This window comes from Rosa rugosa, chromosome 3, assembly GCF_958449725.1.
Source record: "Rosa rugosa chromosome 3, drRosRugo1.1, whole genome shotgun sequence".
Classification (NCBI taxonomy): Eukaryota; Viridiplantae; Streptophyta; class Magnoliopsida; order Rosales; family Rosaceae; genus Rosa; species Rosa rugosa.
The window spans coordinates 45,034,513-45,057,628 of NC_084822.1; the positions used below are offsets into that span (position 1 = coordinate 45,034,513).

The window sequence follows — 23,116 nt, forward strand, 5'->3', positions numbered from 1 at the left end:
CAGATACGTAAATACAACTTATTGCACTAGCTTATCCGAAAATAAAGAAACTTATTGCAACTTACAAAGCTTAAACCTACCACAAAGAGACATAGTTGATGTTTCATTTACTGGTATCAACTCCAAATCTTCACCAAGCTCCAAGAAGGCATTATTTTGCACAGTAGTCTGGCATTTACTTTCATGCCTATCCAAAGTGTGGCAAAAAACTTGTTAAGTTCATCTGATATTCTCTCTACTGGTAACAAGAGAATCCAGCCTAGCTTGCGAGCTCCATATTTATAAGCACTACATTTTTGATACAAGCTACCTGCAGAAAACACATGAATCATTACCATGTGACAGCACACAGACTGAATGAGCAGCTAGTAGTTATAGTACTCCAGTAAAATTCCATGACAACAATAGAGAGAGAGAGAGAACAGAGGCATACCTCTATTGACACTTCGGCCAAGGTTGACGTTCTCTTTTAGTGGATCAATTATAAGGAACAAACTCGTAAGTTTGTCTCACACCCTTTTGATGGAACAGAGAACATGTCTACACAATTTCTAATAAACTCTTCACTTAATTAGCAGTACATCATCCCCTCCATTATCTGGTACTTCAGCTTCAGAGAGAGAAGAAACTCAGAGACCAGGACAATACAAAAGAGCCATCCAACATTATAGGCACAAGAGATATCTCTTACCCACAATATCAGGTAGGGAGGATTTGTAAAGTACTGGTCCATTTAAACATACACAATATTTCTACCAATGAAATTTGCTGAAGTAATCCAAAAATCTGTAATGGACCTACAAAACGGAAACACATATTAAGTAATGTGCTTAAACTAGGCGATCAAACTTAAACGCTTTACCATGAGAAAATGATCTGAATTCTCATAATGGAGAATAGAGCCCTTACCAGTACAAAAGTGAAAGTAGTCAGTTTCACTACTCAAAGCAAGAGATAAACCAAATGTTTGCAATAGATTATTTATGGCTTATGTACCTTCAGTGGCTTGCCATGACACTCCAGCTACAACACTTTTAACACTTTCAATTACATATATGACCCAATTTGATAATCTGATTCCCCTGCAAAAACATAAGGTAGGTTGACGAATGTCCTAATTAGTATAACTAGCAATGCAAAAATTATAAAACAATAAAATGATAGACATTAACATCAAGCTGTGCAGCTAAAAAAGCCTTGACTCTCTAGGAAAGAACAAAATACCGCAAGCTGAGCATATAAAAAAGCCTTGATTCTCTGCAAAAGAACTAAATGGGGGGAGTACCACCTTCAAAACAAGGCAATTGCTTATCTTCTCCTTGATTGGTTCCTCCACTAGTTGCAGCCAGCATAATAAACAAATTATTACAACGTACCACTGAACTCCAATATCCAAACGAGAAACATTTTATAATTGACAACCTGGGAAAGCAAAGTTACTTTCAAGTTTTCCCTTATCCTCCCATCGGCTTTAGATAATGCATATGCTGATGCTAGTGATATTCATGACATGGGGTCAACAGAGTAAATTAGATAGCATGAAACATACAGAAGCATAGAATAATCAAACATGCATAAATCATTCCTAGATCGAGACACATACTTGAGCATTGATAAATGAGACTTGTGGAGAAATTCGAAGAAGCTAGCTAAAAGAATAAAAAAGAAAAGGTGAATTCTCACATAGTCTTGAGATAAGAAATTGTTTAAGGCGGAGTGTGTGGGGCGTCCTGCACAATCCAGCCAACTAGAAGCCAAAGAAGGGTGTTGAATCCACCGAATCGAAGCCCCAACATCATCTGATGATCGATCGTTGTCGAAACCCCCGGCAGAGAGCATCGGATCCTGAATTCCTTGATCTTCTCCTTGAAGGCCAGATCTATGAGAAGATGAAGCGATACAAGGTGAGCGAGGCCAAACATGGACGACGTCTCTAAGTCAATCTCGTTTCAAGAGAGCTAGGTCATATTTTGGTAAAGTGATCCAGAGTGCGTATTGTGATCGATATTGGGTGGGTTTCAACTTTCAAATACAATAAACAAAGTATAATTTTGGAACAAATTTTGGTTTTCCTGCCATCACCCATTCTTTTCATCTGACCAAAGACGAAGACCCATGCTTTTGCTGAACAAGAGATGTAATTCGGGGGCAAAATCCGTAAATATTTGTAACCAACCAATCCCCAGCGTACCAATTATGAATAATTTAATCAAATATGAGCATTGGGCCACCGAATGTTGGTGGCATCTCCATATCAACTCACCGATCAAATTACACGGTGCAAAACTATTCAACATACACACCAATTCAGAATAGTGCCCAAAATTGGTGTCCTATAGCCCATTTTGTAGTAGTGATTCTATCATATGTATTATTCTACCATATGTATCAAAGGATGTCTATTTTAAGTTGCATACGCATTGCGTGTGCGTCGGTTGCTAGTGTATTCCAGATGGAGATCGTCCTCTTCCTCCTCCCAAAACTAAAAAAGAGAAAGAAAAGACAAGCAACTGCAAGTTTTCTATGTTTTTTTTCCAATATTGTTTCCTATCTCAGAGAGTCAGTGTAGTGAAGAAAAACAAGCAGGATCTGAGAGAGCTGATTAACGGCTTCAAGGTCGGACTTGCTTTGGTTTCGGTTTCACTTTTATCTCTTCGACTCTCTCCATGAGCAAGTCGAAGAAACTGTCATGTGGGCTATAATGACTATCGTCATAATGTTAAGAGTTCTTTGCAGGTATATTTCATGGTTTTTAAATTTGTCGTGTTTAAACTTAATTTGATTCTGTACGTACTTTAATATGAGTTGGTGCAACTTACGTTAATAATCTTTCAGGTGCTACACTTAGCAAGGGTTTAAATCGAGTGTTGGGAATTTTATTAGGAGGTGGACTTGGATGCACAGCTGCAATTTTAGAGATAAAAAATTGGTGGCATGGGAAAGGCCAGCACCATAATCATTATTTCGTCAGTCTTTATCATCAGTAAAATATCTGTCCAGACAGGAAGCGCTGTAGTTTCATAATCGGTTAGCTTCCTAATATAGCCCATTTGTACAAGTTTAAACTAATCGATTTATAATTAATTAGTATATATATTACATGGTTTTCAGGTGCTGCTGGTACATGCATACACTTAATTGCAGCCGATGATCCAGAAGAGATACGACTATGCGGCAATGATATTCATCCTGACCTTCAATTTAGTGATATATTGTTTCGGGTTTACGTACCCAGGAGGTTTTGGATTTAGCTGGTGATCCACTTTCAACTGTCGTTACTGGTGTCCTCGTTTTCGTCTTCATAAGCTTTCTGGTCTTCCCCCCATGGGCTGGTGATGAACTTCACGACTCTATAGCCAGTAAATTTCAAGACCTTGCAAACCCTATTGAAGCTAAGTGCATGGGTTCATTAATTCCATTGGTATATATAAAAATATCTAATTTATCTTCTTGTTCATCGAATCTATACAGAATGCTTGGAACCTTACTTCACATTAGACAGGGAAGAGTAACCTGCCCGTACAGTCCACTTCCAATTCCAGTAGTTGCAAACTGGTGTTGCACTAGAAGTCTAAGGATGAGTAGCTGGTATATCATCCATGATCTTGTCACTCAAGAACATGTGATGAACATGAAATACGACATATGTTCTATATGTTGTCAAAATGTTATCAATCTAAAGTATTCTATTCGTTAGACGAATTCCTGTAAAAATGCAAGTTTGAAATTTGACTAATTAAGATCCCAAATATCAAAATATTATTGATCAATTGCAGGACCATTTGCCAATGATGTTTATCACACCTCTCATCTTCTAGAGTATACATTGTTGATATATCCTATCATCTTGAACATGAAGCTTCAATAATATTTACTCGAAACATAAGCATTTGAAGGATTACCTTTTTGTAATGTACTCTATTACGTGAAGGGTATTGATGCTTAATTATATTAGTCTTGTTGATGTATATTACTGTATATGACAGGCAAATTTTGCTAAGTGGGAACCATGACATAAATTGGTCTTCACTACCATGGAATAAATATCTACAGGTTGGAGCTTCTTCGAGATCGACCTAGCTACCACTGTCCTTTCCCTCAAAGCCTGTCTTCAGTTTCCTAGACAGGTATATCACATATCGTACCTCTTTAGGCTTCAATTTTGCGCTCACTTAAGCTGCTTCAAACAAAATTTATGACCAAGCAGTAATCTTTGTTTTGGTATTTTTGTGATTAGCCATCGCCGATTGTGAGACAGTTGATCGAAGAGCCGAGAAAAGCCGTAGGGTTGTCACTTGCATTCACCCTAGGAGAGCTCGGGGAGAGCGTTATGGAGATGAGAGGAAGCCAACGAATAATTGTATGTTAAATTGTCAAAGAATAATTCGTCAGTGACGATAAATAAAAAGTTAAGTATCTTTTCACGCGACTCATGAAAGCAGTGCCGTTCTCCCTCAACCCTATCCCCTTGAGGTTTGGATCTCTACTTCCGGCCGTCAATGGTCTATCTCAACGCTTGACTGATTCATGATGGTCTCAGCGACGGTCTTAATTGGCCGTCACAAAGTAATATTGTAACACTTCTTGGCTGCCACAAATTGGCAAACGGGGGATAGAGCCCAGTGGTGCGGGTTCCGACACAACTGCTTGCTGCAGGCCAAGGAAACACAAGAGGAATTTGGATGTCTTCTAAGTACGGCTATACCTGATCAAGAGACATCTCGGGGTTTTTCGAGGAAGGCTGGAACAAGATCTATCAACCTCAAACTGAGGCTGCCCTTGGCGATTGGTGTCGCGGTTTAGGGGCCCTACTGGAAGTTGGCTTTTCGGTGGAAGTGCATCACGATGTGGTCTCGATGACGTTGGGTCAAGGCTGCAGTCAAGCTTGCCTATTGGGCTAGCTTGCTCTCTTTGGGCATGATAGGCCTTTGGGCTTCATAGGAAGTGGGTTAACCTTTTAGGGCTGGATTTTATTTAAGTTTTTTACTTTGTCTGTTTATTATGTCATATATGCTTGTTTATAATAAATGAGCGCTCAATTCGAATATAGTTGGTCTATTCCTATGTACTATAGTGGTTTTCACCACAACTTCTTGATCTGTCTATAGAAGGCAGCATAAGGGTATGTAATGACCATCTTGACATGCGTTTTAAGAAAATTCATAATTATTTTAAAAAAAAAAAGAACAAAGAATTCATCCGTAAAAATGGTTTAGTTTTTATTTTTATCTTAATATAGGAGCCTCTGCTGACGAGTGACGATCTATTTATCGGTCATACTCAAAATTGTTGATATCCTTAATTATATCAACCATAATGAAGAGCATTTGTTGAGAAAAGAAAATATCGGTCCGTAAAAAAAAAATTATATCGTAGGTTCAAATATTTTAAACCTCGGTCACAGCTCCAACATGCACTGGCACACAGTAATTGATAAAATTGAAGTCATTTTCATGGATTTAGGGACAAGTTTGCTGTAGAGAATCAAAACACTCGAAAGGAATAGGACCGTCCTAAGATAATACCAATCGAGTAAGACAAAAATCGTCACAATTCTAGACTTCTAGTGATATGTCGACGGAGAAACACATGATTGTAGTGATCGATAAAAGTCCAAAGCTCCAATTCTGAACAGAGAAAATGGGTGTTCTTCTTCTTCATCTCAAAGTTGCAGCAACTATAATCTCATTCTTAGGGTTCTGCACTGTGATCAGAGGCGTTCCGGATACGAATATAACAAGTGTTCTGTGCAACCAAGGTGTGTATACTTCTGGTGATCCATTTGCTATAAGCCTTGCATATGTTCTTCAGGAACTGGAGACTGCAACAGCAGCACACAAGAACTATGATTACTATGACATATCTCCATACCCTAATGCTTTTGCTTACGGCCATGCTTCTTGCAACCCGAACGTGACAAGCTCCGACTGCACTACTTGTCTCGGTATTGCGAAAACCGACATGTTAGGTACTTGTCAGAGCAATATAGGGGGCCGTGCTGTACTTGGTGATTGTTCAATCAGGTATGAGCAATACCCATTCACCGAGTAAATCACTGGACGAATGGAAGAGTCAAAGTCCCGAAAGATTAGATTGCTATTCATTATTGAGTTTGATTTCCACTAGCTAGTGAGTGCTTAATGCGTTGTCCAATTTCAATGTACTAATAGATCCTTGTTTGAAAATTGAATACTTTCTTTCCTGTGTTAGTCTGATCGGTCATCTATTCCATGAAGAAATCAGAAATGAGAAAGAGACAAGTTGGTTTAAAAAGAAGAAAAGGCACGATATTTCTGCTTTGCTGCTACCAAGGAAATCAAATCCTTGTTTCAATTTATAACATCTATGTTCAGTTGTTCACACATCTCAATCCGAGTTTCCATTTCCCAGTCTTGAATAGAAACTGTTCAATAACCAAGAATTTGATGCTGCCTCAGAAAACAACATATGAACAGAAAAAGAAATATGAGATATATCATGTATGGCTCATCTTAACACTAGAGTCTCACAGTAAAATTGTGCATTCTTTGGCTCGTCTGTATAACTAATGCCATTTCCATCCAGTCACGAAACTGATAGTACATCTAGGTAATACAATTCAAGCTGTTATATGGAAAATAAACCTTTTCATCATTTTCTTTTGTGTAATTACATCATGTGAGAACACTAAAACCAGGTGTATGCAAGTGCTATCAAACTTGCCTCATCACTACTTCACATCCCTACAAAAGTATGACATGCTCCATAAATCAACTTTGAGTCTGGTAACAATAAATTTGCTATAGTTACCGTATAAAGCCTTCAAGGAGATGTTTGGATTGTCCCCAATTAATACATCTCTGCTTCACCCATTAGCCTAGCCAAGTGTCATCATCATTCGGACGCAATCTGTCATTCTAACTTTCCGCGTGTTAAGCAAACTCCAGCTAGTGCTCAAGCGAAACCTAACTCTCAGCTTTGCATGCCAGAACTTTTCCGGTTAGTGTAAAAGCAGAACAAAATGGTCCACTCTTTTGATCCTTCTTTGCAGTTAAGTCCTTTTATGATCATTATGCTGGTCAACTGAGGAAGTTTTAATCCCTTTCACAACGGAAGCTGAGAAGATTTGGTTGAATTTCCTGAGCGAATGGATTCCTGTTTTAGGAAAAGGGCATACAGAAGTTCGTTCCATGCATCAGGGACACCAGGTAGGCACCAGTGGCTGCAGTCTTGATGGTTGATAGGGGCTGCTCCATTAGGCCCTAGATAGTACAGAGATGCGTGGCCATCTTTTCTCCATAGAGACATGTTTGTTACATTCAGAAAATCGAATTTTCTTACATGCGACTCATTTGACCGCTCAGATAACACATCAAAGATAGTCTTGTAAACACTGTCGGATAAAACAGGCAATGGGCCTAATCCAGGTAGAGTTTCCAAGTGACAACCACCGCCAGCATTCCAATCACCACCACTGATACATAAACAGCCTATTTATTAGTGCTCAGTATGTATACCGTGCTAAAGCCTGAAGCTTAAAGAAAACACTAACATCTGAAGAACAATTCAAACTGAAATTTGATGCGACAAAGAAGCAAATAATAATCTACCAATGAGACTAAGCAACTTAAATGATAGAGCAAACCTGAAATGCACAGGAGCATAAGTTCGAAAAAGTACATAAGTCTTGCTTATGTTGACTTCACTATCAATCCAATCAAGCAAAGTTTCCATTGATCTCTGGTATGCAGTTTTAACAGTCATATTCATCTTTATCTCCTCCCCTTCTTGAAAGTAGCAACCCCTAACAAATAATGCACTTCAAAAGATCAAACATCCTATTCATTAAAGGCATATATTTCTTTCCACATGAAAACTTTGATCCTTACTCAACCATTCAATTGAAATACCTCTAAAGTACAATGTTCTTTGCTAAATATCCTTCTACTTGACTTTAAGTGGAGAGCTTGCATATGTATCTTTAAGAAATGTAATGAAAATAGCAAAAAGATCTAGAAAGTAATCAGAACATAAATCTAACTTACTCTCTTATGGTCTTCCCATAATTCCACCAGTGCCCAGCATTCAAAACCAGCACATCTGCATCCCTCCAGTGGCGGGAAATCCAGTCCATTTTATCCACTTTTAAAGCCAACTTCACCTCCTCAGGGGCGCCAGCCGGGGGATGGCCCTGAAAGACTAGAAAAGGTGACCTGTAGTATTCCACTGTGCAGTTGAAGTCCTCAAACTTAAAGACCAAAAACCCTGAGTGCTTCGTGATTGGCCTCCCATTCACCTCATAGATTGAAGTCTTGTTAGGAATTACAAAAGAGAGCATGCAGAGAAGAGACTCCCACTGGTTCCTTCCAATCGAGTCACCAGCAAATACAAGACGTCGGTTTCGAAGCTTTTCCAACATCATCCCTGCATCAAATCTGTTCTCAAGAGAAGACAGAAACCCAATAAGACCAAACTACCTGGTTAGAACAGAACTCAAAGTACGTCAGTAACTAATGCCCCTAAGCTAGAAGGAGACACGAGGTTGATCATAGTTATAACCATTATTGCAGTATAATTGAAGCTAAACCTACAGGTACACTTGATCACAATGTTAACTGTATATAAGTATATAAGTGGCTACCATCTGTTTGGACTGAAAACAAGCAAATGATAATCAATTATAAACAGAGAAAGAAAACCCAAACCTCCAATTTCAAAAAATACCAAACCCAAAAGGTTCACGGGTGCAGCTAATCATCAAAGGGGACATATCAATCAACTTGTACAATGTCCATAATTCAAATTTGTTGGAACAGAAAATGACAATGACAACAATAAAGAGAAGGCAAACATGAAACGAGAAACAGAATCCAGGAAATCAGGCCAAACTTAACAGGGAAAAAAAATCTACTTCCATAAAGATGCAAACTTTATACACATAAACATGACCATTATATCAAAAATCCTAAACATAAATTTAACTCCTGCCTATTACTCTATCATTACGACAAAACCTTTCACCTATACTAATCCAAAGCAACAGAGATATGACATTCAAAACTTCAAGGAATGAAATTCTGGGCAACTTCAAAAAGTAAAACCACAAACTAAAGAGAGATAATGGTACAAAAACCTGGGCAAGTTGCAATCTTTGGGTTGCCAGCGCCATTTGGTATAGAAGCTATCAGGCCTTCCATTCTCAGTACACCTAAACCCTCCATCTAAAAATGAGCAATTCTGGGACTGATACAGAGGATAGCTCTCATCCCAAACCCAATTCCCATCAAACACATCACAACTTTCATTCCCCTGATCAAGAAATCCTGACCGTGCTTTCCCACCAGGAGATGAACCATGCAAAAGATGAGAGCGAATCCCATGGACAACTGTGCGGTAGTCCAAGTAGGAGAAGCACCCAATGAGTAAAACAGTGACCAAGAAGAAGCCAAGAATGCCCAGAGAAGGCTCTAGAGGATTGAAGCGCTTGATTTTCTTGAAGAACTCCAAGTGGGTCATTCTTTGTGCACTGTGGAACTAGTAAAACCCACTTTGGTCATATAATGGAAGCTTAATAATTCTTCAAAGGGCGTGCTTGAGAGAGAAATGGTCCAAAGGCAAAAGGGGTGTTTAAAAAGATGGGAGCTTTGGACTTGGACAGGGAAGTGGGGTCTCAAAAGAGAGGAAAGGTGAGAGTATTAATGGTGAAAAGGCCTACGAAGGCATCTTTTGTAACTGGGTTTGGTTTTTCTTGGTCTAAGATCAGCATCAGAGTTATTAGTTTCAGTCTGTAAATCATGTTAAGCATTCAAAACGGTGGTGGTGTTTGATTGAGGCAGAAGAAGGAGATGGAAAGAGAAAGGTGTCTTAATTTGACAGGAGCGAAATGGGTTTGACGACAAAGTGAGAGTTTTTTTTTTTTTTTTGGTCGAAGCACTAAAAACATTGATGCGTGCTTCTTCCACCCACCTAGGTGGGTGCTCACCTGGGTTCTTCAACGGTGCGTGCAATACACGCGCTGTTAGGATCCTTTAGGCCAAAAAAACGTCTAGGTCAGTAAAACTTGTTTTACTACACTCACATGCCTTGCACGTGATATACAGTGGAAATAACCTAAAACCAAAAAAGAAATACACTCTAATTTTTCTCAGCAGCCGCATAGAATGGTTGGGTCTCCACAAAATATTGGGAAGGAGAAAGCAACTATTATGAATACCCAAACGAGAAGAGGAGACACAGAATATTGGGAAGGAGAGATCGAATCAGGCTGATTAAACCTCAGCATCGGTGCCTTCTGCAGATTCCCCTCCTTCTTGAAGTAGGCACGGTCCCGGAATTGTTATCCGGTAATTGTGTGTTATCTTTTTCCTTTGATTTGGGTTTCCTTGCTAATTGATTTTTGTGCTTGTTTCATATGGTTTTCTTTCAAAGAACGATTTAATTTCATGTTGTTTACATAGTACACGATCATCACTGTCCTCGCATCTTTGTTTTAATTTCTTCAATTCTTCACATAGTACTCCATACCGTATTAGCTTTTTGTACATACATGTACATTTGCAAGCATAATTAGCTATAATGGGCCACGCTCGTTCGACCGCCAAAGGTACTAATTCCAACCAAGGGAATGACATGCAAACACACCGCCAGGCGGGCTACAATCTCGGCGGCGGATCACCCCCAGATCACCGCCAACGCGCCGCCACGCGCCGCGCCAAGGTAGCATCAGAAGCTCCCAGAGCTGGGGACTGAAGCACATCAGTCCCACATCGAAAACAAAGAGAAGATCAACCTCTTCCTCACCTATAAAATGTTCTCTCCTCTCTCCTCATTAATTACGCATTCAATACTTACCTACTGTTACTTTGTCAACATAAATACATTGACTAACTTAGACATCGGAGAGTTGAAGACCGTCCAACGCGGTCTCCCTCTGACGCCCTTTGTATTTTACTTGACAGGTAGCGGAGACTTTGAGAACGTCACAAGTATCGATCCGCCCGCCGGATCAGCGTTAACAAAGGTTCAGCTACCGCCGAACTTTTAGACATTAACACTTTTGTTGGCTATCTTAACTAAGAATTGATTGGCCAATGTATGGATAGTCTCTTGGGTTCTAACTTCTTAGCTGCTTCAATTTTGAAATTTTGGTTTGCTTTGTTTCTGAACTTCATAGAACTTAGTTTTCTTCCTTTGTTTTTGTTGTTGAAAGTTTATGAACTGCTGGGGTTGAATATGGCTTATAGGCTTTGGGTTGAGATTTCAGTCTATTCCTCAGTTAAGATGTTCTTCATTAGCTTGCGGATTGCTTGGATGTAGATTTTCTTTTATGAGGTGACACCACAAAAATATTAAGAATTAATGAAATTTCAACAAGTGTGTCAAGTTCTGCTGCATTTAGAACTGCAAGGGAAGAATCATGAGGTTTCTTTCTGTTTAACATGTTTATCATATCTTCTTCCTTTGATATTCAATTAACTCCCCTGTGATTTGATTTGGACATTACTCTACCTAAGGTTTCTTTCGTACAAAACTAAATACATATGGTATTATTTTTTTCGCACACTATTTGTTCTTTAGAAAACTTTTGAGGTTTCGTTTTCAAAAGATTTTGGAGTTTCCCACCTAATAGATTTTTTCCTGTGGTTTTCTTTAAATCTTTCAGGTATCTGACTAATTATGGTTCCAGGTAACCCCTTTGTTCTTCTCCATTGAACTAAATTTGGTTTCCCAAACACCTGTGGTTTCTTTTTTCAATTGATCTCAATTCCTAAACAATTTGAACAAATCCTGACCCATTTTAGCTTAGTCTTTCCCTTCTTATGTCACTGTTTGGTTAAGCTTTTACATTATACTGTTTGGTTTAGTATGCAATTGCTATGAATGGGAGAAAATGATTTGGATTAATTTCATGATTTTCATCGTCTGTATTTGCAGGGGTCCATTCACTTGCAATTGTCATGACTGAAACAGAAAGAGGAAGACTTGAGCAATACAAAGGTAAGGGCATAAGGCATGCTTATGCAGATTGCAGATTAAGGTTTGTCCTGCAATTGAAGGTTTAACTTTTTTTTTTTTTCAGGTCTTGATGTTTTGGAATTTATATAAGGGGTTCAAACCAGGTGAATGGACAATATATATCACTGCAAGAAAGAGATTGGTTTAGCAATTTATTTGGATTTGCTTACTGAATGATTTTGATTCCACGTGTAGTAATGGATCCATTGCAATCACTATGCGGAAGGAAATAACGAGGTTATCTGATGAATGTGTATGTAATTGCTTAGTGTTACTGATTTGAGTCTCCTTTCTTTTTTTTTCTTTTCTTTTTTTTTCTTTTTTTTGCTTATTAATATATATTTTAAGCTGTGGGAGGGGAGAAACATGAGTTCTCTTCATGTCCTTGTGTGTTTTTTTACTCTCACTTTTAACACTCATTGTTAGACTTACTGTTTCGTGCATCCATTACTTATTATGGACTACAATACCATTTTCTTTTTTGGTGAAGGACTATGATACTCTTTAGACTAGCAAGAAACATGGGACAACTGCATTCTTTATGTCATCCTCAGTTGGTATGTGTGTACAGTAATGGCAACGATATTATGCCTAGAATATTCCTTCCCAAGGGAAGAGGTTTCAAGCAGTCATTAGAGATGGCAACTAGAGAAAGACTCGCCCCTCAACTTGCTACTGCCTAAACTGTTAAAAGCAATGTATTGGTAGTTAAACTTATAAAAGATATTTATGCTGTTTGTGGTAAATGGTACTAGGCAATCAATTGTATCTTTTTTATTTTGTTACTTATGTACGTAAATGAAAATTTTTCTTCTTCTTTTTTTGGTTACATAATACTTGATATGAATGCAAAGATTTGTCCAACTTAGGTAATACCATTAACATGTGTCTAAGGACATCTAGGTTATATCTTGGTCTTAACTATTAATGAAATGACAGTTTGAGTAATTTATTGTGAGAGCCCGTACCCAAAAATGTTTTTATTTTGTTTTTGTTTGGTTGTTGTGGTAGTCATATTTTCAGTTTATCTAGTGCTACTGTTTTCATAGACTTTGTGATATCCTTGTGTATTATTTTTGTTTCCATGATAAGCTTAGTCCTCGTAATTTTTGTTTGTTTGGTAGTCATATTTTCAATGAGGATTAGTATGTGCAGCTTCCAACTTTGCAGCAACCCATTGTCTAACTAAAGTCGACAAATCTTGCGCAGCTTATACAAATTGGACCTCCAGAGCAATTGATTTCGACCGCATTGTTCATTTGACCACGAAATCTTCAATCCACTGCTAAATCAAAACCCACGAAATTGAATTTAATATCAATCCTTAACCCTTAAAATTGCCCAAAATTGAATTGATTAAATTGAAATCATACTTGCATTGAATTGATTGATTGCCTGAAATTGAAGAGGGAGACTGACGGAAGTAGGTTACTTTGATCTCTGAGAGAATAAAGAAGGTGAGAGTCTGAAAGACTGAGAGGGAGTGAAAGGAACTGTCCGGTGAACAAGACGTAGACTCGGCCACTCGGGATTCCAGTTCGGCAGCGGTTTATGGCTTGGGGTGGGCTTGACAGTCCTACACCCAATTAGAAAAACCTAAAAAAAATAAAAAATAAAAAAATCAAGCCTCCCAAGTCCTCTCAAATTTATTTTTTTTGTTGAAATCTTTTTAGTAAGTTATACCTCAAAATTTATGTAAATAATTAACATTAGTCACATGAACATTTGCATGTCAAAAAAAGACCAATTCACCGGAAAAAAATTGTGAAAATATACTGTTAAGTTATTTCTCAAGTGGACGTCATAATCATTTGAATAATGTATTAATATAGTAATTGAATAGCGCAAGTTGATAATTTTACACTAAGGTGTAATCTCAAATTTATTAATTTTCAATTTCAATTATATGGATCGTACAAAATCCTTATATGTCTACTAATGTATTCTACCTTGTTTATTAGTTATATGAAAAAGTATACCTTTCATAACCAACAAGGCTGAGGAAATAGAATTTATGAAATTCAACCGCTGGATATTTTCATGACATGAAGAAATGGCTATGATCAAAGTTTCAACTATTTTCGTTTTCGTTTGGATCTTGATCTCTGTGGTCAACCGTAAACCCTAAATACACATAAAACAAATATTCACATAACCACTCATCCACAACCCTTTTTTTTCAAGCTGTCAGGTCTCACACTCTCGTGGGTATGAGCTATATAAACCAATTTAAAATTTGCAGAAATTCTAGTTCCTTGTGGTTCAGCTCCTCTTAGGGAGGTATAAGCGTAAAAAAGGTTGACCGTTTTGTTCCATATTGAAATGACGGCGGATGCGGTTAATAATTTTACACGGTACCTACTAAGACGCTATAAATATATGGGTAATCTCAAATTTATCAATTCACGATTTCGATTATATGGATCGCACAAAATCCTTGTATGGCTACTAATGTAGTCTAACTTGTTTATGGAAAAATAACGGCGGATGCGGTTAATAATTTTACACGGTACCTACTAAGACGCTATAAATATATGGGTAATCTCAAATTTATCAATTCACGATTTCGATTATATGGATCGCACAAAATCCTTGTATGGCTACTAATGTAGTCTAACTTGTTTATGGAAAAATAACGGCAGATGCGGTTAATAATTTTACACGGTACCTACTAAGACGCTATAAATATATGGGTAATCTCAAATTTATCAATTTACGATTTCGATTATATGGATCGCACACAATCCTTGTATGCCTACTAATGTAGTCTAACTTGTTTATGGAAAAATATACATCTCATATCCAACAAGGTGGAGGAAATAGAATTCATGAAATTCAACCGTTGGATGTTTTCATGACATGAAGAAATGGATATGATTAAAATTTCAACTATTTTCGTTTTCGTTTAGGTCTTGATCTTTGTGGTCAACCGTAAACCCTAAATACACATAAAACTAATATACACATAACCACTCATCCACAACTTCTTTTTTCGAGCTGTCAAGTCTCACATTCTCGTGGGTATGAGTTATATAGACTAATTCAAAATTTTCAGAAATTCTAGTTCCTTGTGGTTAAGCTCCTCTTAGGGAAGTATAAGCGTAAAAAGGATTGACCGTTTTGTTCCACATTGAAATGACGGCGGATGGGGTTAGTAATTTTACACGATACCTATTAAAACTCTATAAATATATGGATAACCTCGAATTTATCAATTTCTAATTTTGATTATATGGAGCGGCAGGATCGCACAAAATCCTTATATGCTTACTAATGTAATCTAACTTATTTATTAGTTATATGGAAAAATATACATCTCATAACCAACAAGGTGGAGGAAATAGAATTCATGAAATTCAATCGTTGGATGTTTTCATGACATGAAGAAACGGTTATGATCAAAATTTCAACTATATTCGTCTTAATTTGGGTCTTAATCTATGTGGTCAATTGTAAATCGTAAATCTTATTTTTTTTTTTTTCAAATTTTATTCAATTTGATTTTTAGGTCACTAATTGCCACCATATTTGAGATAATCAATTCAGTTTATTATAAATTGAAAAAAAAAAAATCCAATTGCCAACCATATTTTTAGATAATAAATTCAGTTTAGTATCAATTGAACAAAAAAAGAAATAAAAAATAAAGAACAAAGTGAAAACAAAAAGGGAATGAGGTGGCTCGAACTTGAGCTGCCACCCCAAACGCATCATGCATTAGCCACCGCACCAACACCAAGACTTTTCTTTAATGACTTTGGTTTATTAACTTTAATTCGTTCTGACGGCTGATTCTTCTTCTTCCTTCTCCAGATTCTGCAATTTCAGTCTTTAATCCCTTCTTCAACATTCTTCCAGCTATAATTATCCATCTATTCACCCATCAAATTCGATCCACCATTTAATTCCTAAACCCACATATTCTAAATCAAACACGATCTAGCTTCACCGTTGACTTTTAGAAGAGGATCACAGCCTTGATTAGCTTCAGAATCATTGTGATTCGAGCTGAATCTGGTTTTGGAAGAGGCTTATTAATACCGAAGAAAAAGAGATTTAAAAGTCTAGAGCACAAAGCAATTGTGAGTTTGTGACTCGATTTCCATTTTTCCACACCATAAAAATTCACATCAAGCAGAAGACCAGTGTCCAGTGAAACGCTAAATTGCTTGGCTGCGCAAGAAATTTTTGGTTTGGTTTCCAGGCGGCAATGGTGATTATATGTCGACTTCCCTATCAATTAATACGATCGAAATTTAGTTCCTAAACCCATTAAACCCATATATTCTAAATCAAACACAATCTGTTTCTTGTTCGCCTACTTCTCGATTTCGTAGATGAGGCACAGCAGTCGACGACCTTGACGATGAAGGCCTTGCGGCCAGCGTAGCGATCGTGGAGGAGGATTCGCCCAAAAAATGAAGAGGACCTCTTCGTAAACAAGGAAGAAGAAACAGAGATTTACATTTACCCATCCATTGGTTTTTTACCTCATTGATCGAAGAGTTTTTTATTTGAAACCGTGACTGTGTCTCCGTCTATTAACTAACGACCGATCCAATGGCCTACATTGGCTAGTCGCGTAAGGAGCGCCAGATCTCTTGACAGCACACGGGGTGACCACCCACCTGGGTGGGTGGAAGAATTTTCGTTGTTTAAGGCTTAAATTACTCACACTTTGTTGGTGTGTACTGTGTCGATTAATGTAACGTAATCTTTAATTTAACTCCCCACAAAACCACAAGAAAATCATGAAGGCAAAGATCTTGATGCTAAAACCGCAATTAGCTTCTCGAATTAGTGATGGATGGTCGTGTGAACGTGCGTTTAAGGCCTAAAAGAATTTTAATTTCCAAAAATGGTCACTAATATTTTACCATTTGGTTTTTTTTGCCCCCTCTTGTTTCTTTCATTTATTTATGGGTTTTTGTCCATTTACCCATTTTTAGGGGTTTTTTTTTCCCACTTACCTCATTAAGTTTTTTTAATTTCCTCTTACACAAAACACTCTAAGGAGATCTTCCATAATACTCTATTAAGGTTTTTTTTTTGTTTTTTAATTTTTTTTAATACCATTTTACCCTCACCCCTTTGTTATTTAGAGAGAGAGAGAGAATGTGATACGCTCAAAGCAAGCGCATAATTTAACCCTGAAAACATCGTTAGTAGTATAAGCAAATAGGGATCGTTCTATTCCGGGGATTGAGGGTACACCTGTCATTGTCAAAAAACAAATAAAGAATTAAAATAATAAAGTAAAAAGTATTATGTACAAAAATAAAATAAAGAATAAAAATATATACAAGTTAATATAAAAAGGGGGGTTTTGAGATTATAGAATTGGAATTAAAATTAAATGAAATAAAGAAATTGTAAAAACACATATACAAGGGTGGAACACAAGAAACAAAGATCAAAACTACAATCATATGAATGAAATCCAATTACAATTCCTATAGTTGATTATCTATGTCATGAGAAATAAGTTGACCATGTGAAACATTCGAAGCAAATGATTTCCCATATTTTACTTTCCTTGAATATTTAATCTAAATGAAAGCACCTAAATTAAACCTATTGAACATGCAATCATAGTCTAGAAAACTAGCTAATCAAGAACACATTCAATGCATGAAGAACAAAGAAAGGATGTCAACCAAAGTGCACAACCTAGTATGAAAAAGTCCATCTATTTGCAATCCTCCTTAATTGATTTCGACTTTTGTCCAAAGCCTTTACTACTTAAATCTAGCACCAATTACATGCATATATCCTAAGTTGGCCATCAAAGAACACATACATATAAAAGTTTTCCATAATCCAAAATCAATTAAGCAATCTCACATAAGCAACATAAAAATCAACATAAAGAAATCACAATTTTTATTCCAACATAGAAATTGGGCTTAAACTTTGCCCTTAATGTTATTGTTAACTAGAAACAAATTCCTACGAAATTAAATAAGGAAAAAGAATGAATTACACCGTGAGTTGGAGATGGAGATGGAGTGCTTGAAACGTTGAAATCTTGAATCTTGGAAGCAAGCCTTCAAGGTGGACGATGGAGGATATGATATTCCCGGCTCCTTCTTCTTCTTCTTCTTCTTACTTGAAAACGCAGAATTTTGCAACTAGAGAATGGAGAGAAAAATGGAATGGAAATGGAGAGACAAAGAAGATGAAATGGATGAAGGAATGTTTGAAACGTTGAAATCTTGAATCTTGGAAGCAAGCCTTCAAGGTGGACGATGGAGGATATGATATTCCCGGCTCCTTCTTCTTCTTCGCTTGGCTTGGTTTCTCCTAGCCGGAGTAGGAAAATGTGTAAAATTGACATTTTAGTACATTTCCATTTTTCTCCACCATTTATAGGTAAGTGTGGACCTAATGCTCATTTCACCATCATTTACTCCAATGTACCTAAGAAAATAGAAATTGAGTTAAAAATCGATTCGTTAAGGAATTAACTAAGCAAAATGTGAGGAATTAACTATTAAAATACCACATTAAAATGCTCCTATCAAATTCCCCCACACTTAGCTTTTGCTAGTCCCTTAGCAAAATCAAAAACTAACAAACCAAAAAGACTATGACACAAAACAAAGAAACCAACGAAAAAAATGACTAAGTATGGAAACAAAAACACAAAGACTCAAAGAAACCAAAAACGTAAAACACAAAGCAAAACACAAAGAAAAAAAAAAACGTCACACATAAAAGAGTAAATTCAAAGACAAAGACCAAGATGTTGACATCACAAAGACCTCTATTGCCCTTTAACATATTGTCTCAGAAATCTCTTACTTTCACAACACCAAGATTAGCACTCAACCAAGAATCAATGTTAAGCATTCGAGAGTTAATTAAAACATATGATCCACACATACACAAGTAGGACTTGGTTGTAATAATGGTGATTGGGGTTTAGCTTAGCATGCTTCAGACAAGTATGATTCATATCCTCACAAGGTATATCCACTTTTTCTTCTCTCAGATCAAGGCAATGCTTAAAAGCTTATAATCACTCATTTATATGTGAGAGAACATATTTTAAGGCAGTCAAATAGCTCACATATATAAGAAACGAAAAGCACTTTGTGAATATAATTTTTTTTTTTTCAAAAGATCTCATGAAGGATATCAACTACTTGCACGAATGGACCCAAGCCATAGGTTCAACTCTTGTAACTCATCTCCACATCAAAGGCTGTCCCATCTTAGGGATCAAGAAGGTCCTCTCAAAGGTTGTAATGGGGCTAAGGCTCAAGGTTTAAAGAAATGAAAGGTAAGGATTATCAAAGTGTCCTAAAAACCTAGTAGAGCTCATATGAATGTATAGATCTCGAAATATTTCACCAAGGCATTGCAAAAACGTCACTTCCCCATAGAGGTAATATAAGAGGGCCAAATGTCTTCATGTTGGGCCCAATCTTCAATATAAACTTCCCTTGAACTCTAGTGAAATGGACAAAGGCCAAATTTTTCTGTAGTGGGCCTTCAATTCAAAGCAAACTCCAAAATCACTAAGTATGGGGGATGAAAGTCCATAAACATATATATATATTTTTTTTCTTTTTCTTTTTAGCCGTACACAATTTTTCTCTTTTCTTTTCATTTTTCACGGCTTCAACATATCTTTTTCTTTATGGACAAGTCTATCCCCACACTTGAACTTTCACCTCTTCTCAATCTTCATCCTTAGCACCAAACCCATGTAGTATGTCTCAAAAGATAGCTCCACTAAGTCCTTAGAACAAAGGGTAGGGTTGTAACTATACTAAGCTTCATGGTTAAGGATTTTAAGGGTGATGAACGAAAAGGCTCAAAGTAGGCTCAAAGGGGCTTATCTAGGGGGGTCCCACGACGGGCACAAATGGGGACACAAGTTTATTTGGCAATGGTGGTAATTCCTAGAGAACCTCTATCCCTTCCAGAATCAGGGCCATGTATTGATATCACGTCTCAACAAGCACAAGAGCGAATTCTAGCATTCTCTAGTCCATTAAACTTAATCTATGGCAAGCAGTCAATCAAGATGAAAGAATAATGAGATCATCAAAACATCGCCAAGAAATTAAGAATATATTTTTCATTTCACTCCAAGAAAAAGGGACATGGTTCAATTATCTCACATGGCTTTATGAATCACACCTCATCTTAACATGCTCATATTCTGTACCAAGGTCATGCAATCCATATCCACTACAAGGCACACATTTTTCATATATCTCAATTAACCAAAGAATACCATGTTTAAAATCATCTCAATGTTGTGATCCTCTTTTAGTCATGATTTCAGAGATATGGAATCATCCCAGACAGTTGAAAGGCATCCTAAGACTCAAAACAAAAACAAAAGCAACGAAATTTTTTATTTTTCTGACATTTTTCGATTTTTTTTTTTTTTGTTTTGTTTTCTTTTTATGACAAAAACTAACTACAAGCATTAATCCTTCCCCCCACACTTAAATCATACATTGTCCTCAATGTTAAACAAGTTAGAGCATGCAATGAACAATTATCATGTGAATGGAATGATTAACTCAAGAAAACCTAAAAACAAAAACTAAAAACGCAAATAACAAAGATACAATCAGAAAATAGTAATAGAGGAGATAGAGTTTAAGAGAGCAAATCTGCGTTGATGGCTCCTCCACAGCTACGGTTGAGATGGGTTGCCTCCCATGCAGCGCTTAATGTTTAAAGTCTTTCAGCCTAGACTTGTACCTCCATTTACTCCTTTGGAGGAGCGGTATGCGGGCGAGTGGCAGCCTTCTTGCTGGTTTCAGCCTTCGGAGGAGGGTTCTGATGGAGTGACATAAATAATAAAAAAAAACGGGGGAGGCAAGGTTCGAAACCTTAACCTGCTACACGAAACCTTTGTCCCCAACCACTGGAGCACAAGCTGTGCTTAATATAATGTGTACAAATTTTATACTTATTATGTCATAAACGAACATAATAAAAATAAACGAGAGGCGAGGTTCGAACCTCAGACCTCTTGTACACGAACTTTACACTCAACCACTCGAGCACGGCTGCTCACGTTATTATCCATACCAATCCTTTTATTTAAACCAACTGTTTCAACTGTTTCAACAATTCGGCACAAAACATCCAAGACTGTTGCAGAAACCCAGCCCAACTCATCCAAAACTGTTTCAGAAACTCGGCCCATCATGTCCAAAACTGTTTCTGAAACTCAGCCCATCAGGTCCAAAACTGTTTCTGAAACTCGGCCCATCAGGCCTCCACCCACAGCTACAGTGATGCCTTGATCCGAGACAGGCCCAAGTACGGCCCACTTGTGTCACGGCTTATCCCTTCCGTGATTTACGGCAGTCAAATCTGCTTTCGGCTACAGCTGTCTGCCACAGCGCCTCGAGATTCCCTCGGTCCCCTTACACGCTCTCCACGCGCCAACAACTTTTCCGGGTTTCAGGGCGACTTTAATCCATCGCGTAGAATGAATCACAGGAATCGTCCATCCAACGGTGGAGATCTGCTCACCTCGCTCTATAAATAGGTGCATTCTGAGGGCGCAACTGTTCACTCCAAAGGAACGAAAATCTCTCCTGAGTTCCAGCCCCTCTCTCCCAACTCTTCAGCTTTTCCTCTTCTTTCAAAACTCAAAATATTTCTTCTTCGATTCAATCCTTCTCTTCTGATCTTCTCTCCCATCTAGTTGATTCAATCCCATCTTTCCTCTGAACTTTCAGATCTCCAACACACCATCATCATCCTTAATCCCTTTAACAACAACTCCTTCAAACACTTGACAACTTTACTCTTCGATCTTCACATCCCCTCAACCCATCACCATGGAACCACGAACTCTGCAACTGATGGAGCTACAAACCCAGCAACAAATCGAGGATGGAGGAAACAACCAAGCAGCCGGGAGTAGTGCCAACACAGATTTCTGGCGAAGCCGTGCCAGGTGGGTTCCTACTCCAGATCAAATAAGGATCCTCAAGGATCTTTACTACGACAAGGGAGTTAAGCGCCCAACTACAGAGCATATTCACGAGATCTGTCTCCAGCTGAACCAGTATGGACATGTTGAGGGCAAGAACATTTATTTTTGGTTCCAGAATGTCAGGGCTCGAGAGAAGCAGATGAAGAGGTGCAATCAGGCTGCTCAAGTGCCCATGGGAACTAGTTCTCCTGGTACTGGTGGATCCATTGATCTCAATTTTGGGTCCACTGGTTCTACTGGTGCTGGTGGATCCATCGACATCAATTTTGGGCCAGCTGGTGGATCCATTGACATCAATTTTGGGTCCACTAGTTCTACTGATGATGGTAGATCCATTAATCTCAACTTTGGTTCCACCGATTCTACTGGTAATGAATGATTTCTTGATTTAAAATTTGTTTCATATTCTTCCTCACACTTCAACACTAATACCAGTACAACTCTTTTGGCACAACAGGAGGACAAACATCCCAGCAACAACGAGGAGGAGATCACCAGGAGATTGAAACCCTTCCATTGTTCCCCATGCATGGTGAGGACATCTTGGGCATCATGAAGACTACTTCCGAGGGAGGTAGCGGTTATGGCGGTGGCTCTCACATTTCCCTTGAGCTCAGCCTCAACTCCTACAGAGATGCAGACATGGCTTAGTATAGAGTATTATTATTATTATTATTTTTTTTTTTTTTATTATTATTATTATTATTATTATTATTTATTTATTTATTTTTTTTTTTTTTGTAAATAGCTGAAATTAATAAGACTGAATGAATGCATTTTTTTTTTTTTTTTTTTATTATTATTTTTTTTTTAATTTTTTTTATTATTATTATTATTTTTTTTTTTTGTAAAAAGCTGAATTTAATAAGACTGAATGAATGCATTTTATTTTATTTTTATTTTTATTTTATTTTTATTTATTTTTATTTATTTTTATTATTATTAAAAATATAGGACTCAAAAATATTTATAGGACACAAAATGAAAGACAAAAATATTTATAGGATTCAAAATGAAAGACAAAAATATAAATCCCTTCCCCCACACTTAAATATTGCATTATCCTCAATGTAATCAATTAAAAGCATGCAATGAAATAAGTAAGCATATAGTGATGGAATTTACGAAAATAACTACTAAAAC

The 23,116-nt window shown here is 37.3% G+C and overlaps 2 protein-coding genes and 3 long non-coding RNA genes across 9 annotated transcripts; 3 read left to right on the plus strand and 2 right to left on the minus strand.

Annotated features, from left to right (window-relative positions):
• Positions 1–6: 6 nt before the first annotated feature.
• LOC133741491 (uncharacterized) lies at positions 7–2,173 on the minus strand. 3 transcript variants are annotated; one of them, XR_009861958.1, is made up of 6 exons: positions 1,423–1,653; positions 1,289–1,335; positions 997–1,082; positions 692–797; positions 434–610; positions 7–310 (listed from the first exon to the last, which is right to left on the minus strand). It is a non-coding gene; the product is annotated as an uncharacterized LOC133741491 (long non-coding RNA). The 3 variants fall into 3 exon arrangements; XR_009861959.1 differs by lacking the exons at positions 1,289–1,335; positions 1,423–1,653 and adding an exon at positions 1,684–2,173; XR_009861957.1 differs by having other exon boundaries at positions 1,289–1,649.
• A 192-nt stretch (positions 2,174–2,365) lies between these two features.
• Positions 2,366–3,730, plus strand: LOC133735942 (uncharacterized). Its single transcript, XR_009859356.1, has 4 exons — positions 2,366–2,736; positions 2,836–3,027; positions 3,112–3,359; positions 3,472–3,730. It is a non-coding gene; the product is annotated as an uncharacterized LOC133735942 (long non-coding RNA).
• Positions 3,731–5,548: 1,818 nt separating this feature from the next.
• On the plus strand, positions 5,549–6,364 carry LOC133738939 (antifungal protein ginkbilobin-like protein). The gene has a single exon (XM_062166627.1). The coding sequence runs from the start codon at positions 5,641–5,643 to the stop codon at positions 6,049–6,051; it is 411 nt and encodes a 136-aa protein (XP_062022611.1). The 5' UTR covers positions 5,549–5,640; the 3' UTR covers positions 6,052–6,364.
• A 225-nt stretch (positions 6,365–6,589) lies between these two features.
• Positions 6,590–9,870, minus strand: LOC133738938 (protein trichome birefringence-like 10). Its single transcript, XM_062166626.1, has 4 exons — positions 9,113–9,870; positions 8,025–8,414; positions 7,625–7,783; positions 6,590–7,453 (listed from the first exon to the last, which is right to left on the minus strand). The coding sequence occupies exons 1-4, from the start codon at positions 9,493–9,495 to the stop codon at positions 7,084–7,086; spliced, it is 1,302 nt and encodes a 433-aa protein (XP_062022610.1). The 5' UTR covers positions 9,496–9,870; the 3' UTR covers positions 6,590–7,083.
• A 260-nt stretch (positions 9,871–10,130) lies between these two features.
• On the plus strand, positions 10,131–12,777 carry LOC133740567 (uncharacterized). 3 transcript variants are annotated; one of them, XR_009861309.1, is made up of 5 exons: positions 10,131–10,322; positions 11,642–11,665; positions 11,914–11,976; positions 12,059–12,247; positions 12,485–12,777. It is a non-coding gene; the product is annotated as an uncharacterized LOC133740567 (long non-coding RNA). The 3 variants fall into 3 exon arrangements; XR_009861310.1 differs by having other exon boundaries at positions 12,059–12,231; positions 12,485–12,776; XR_009861308.1 differs by having other exon boundaries at positions 12,059–12,775.
• Positions 12,778–23,116: the final 10,339 nt, after the last annotated feature.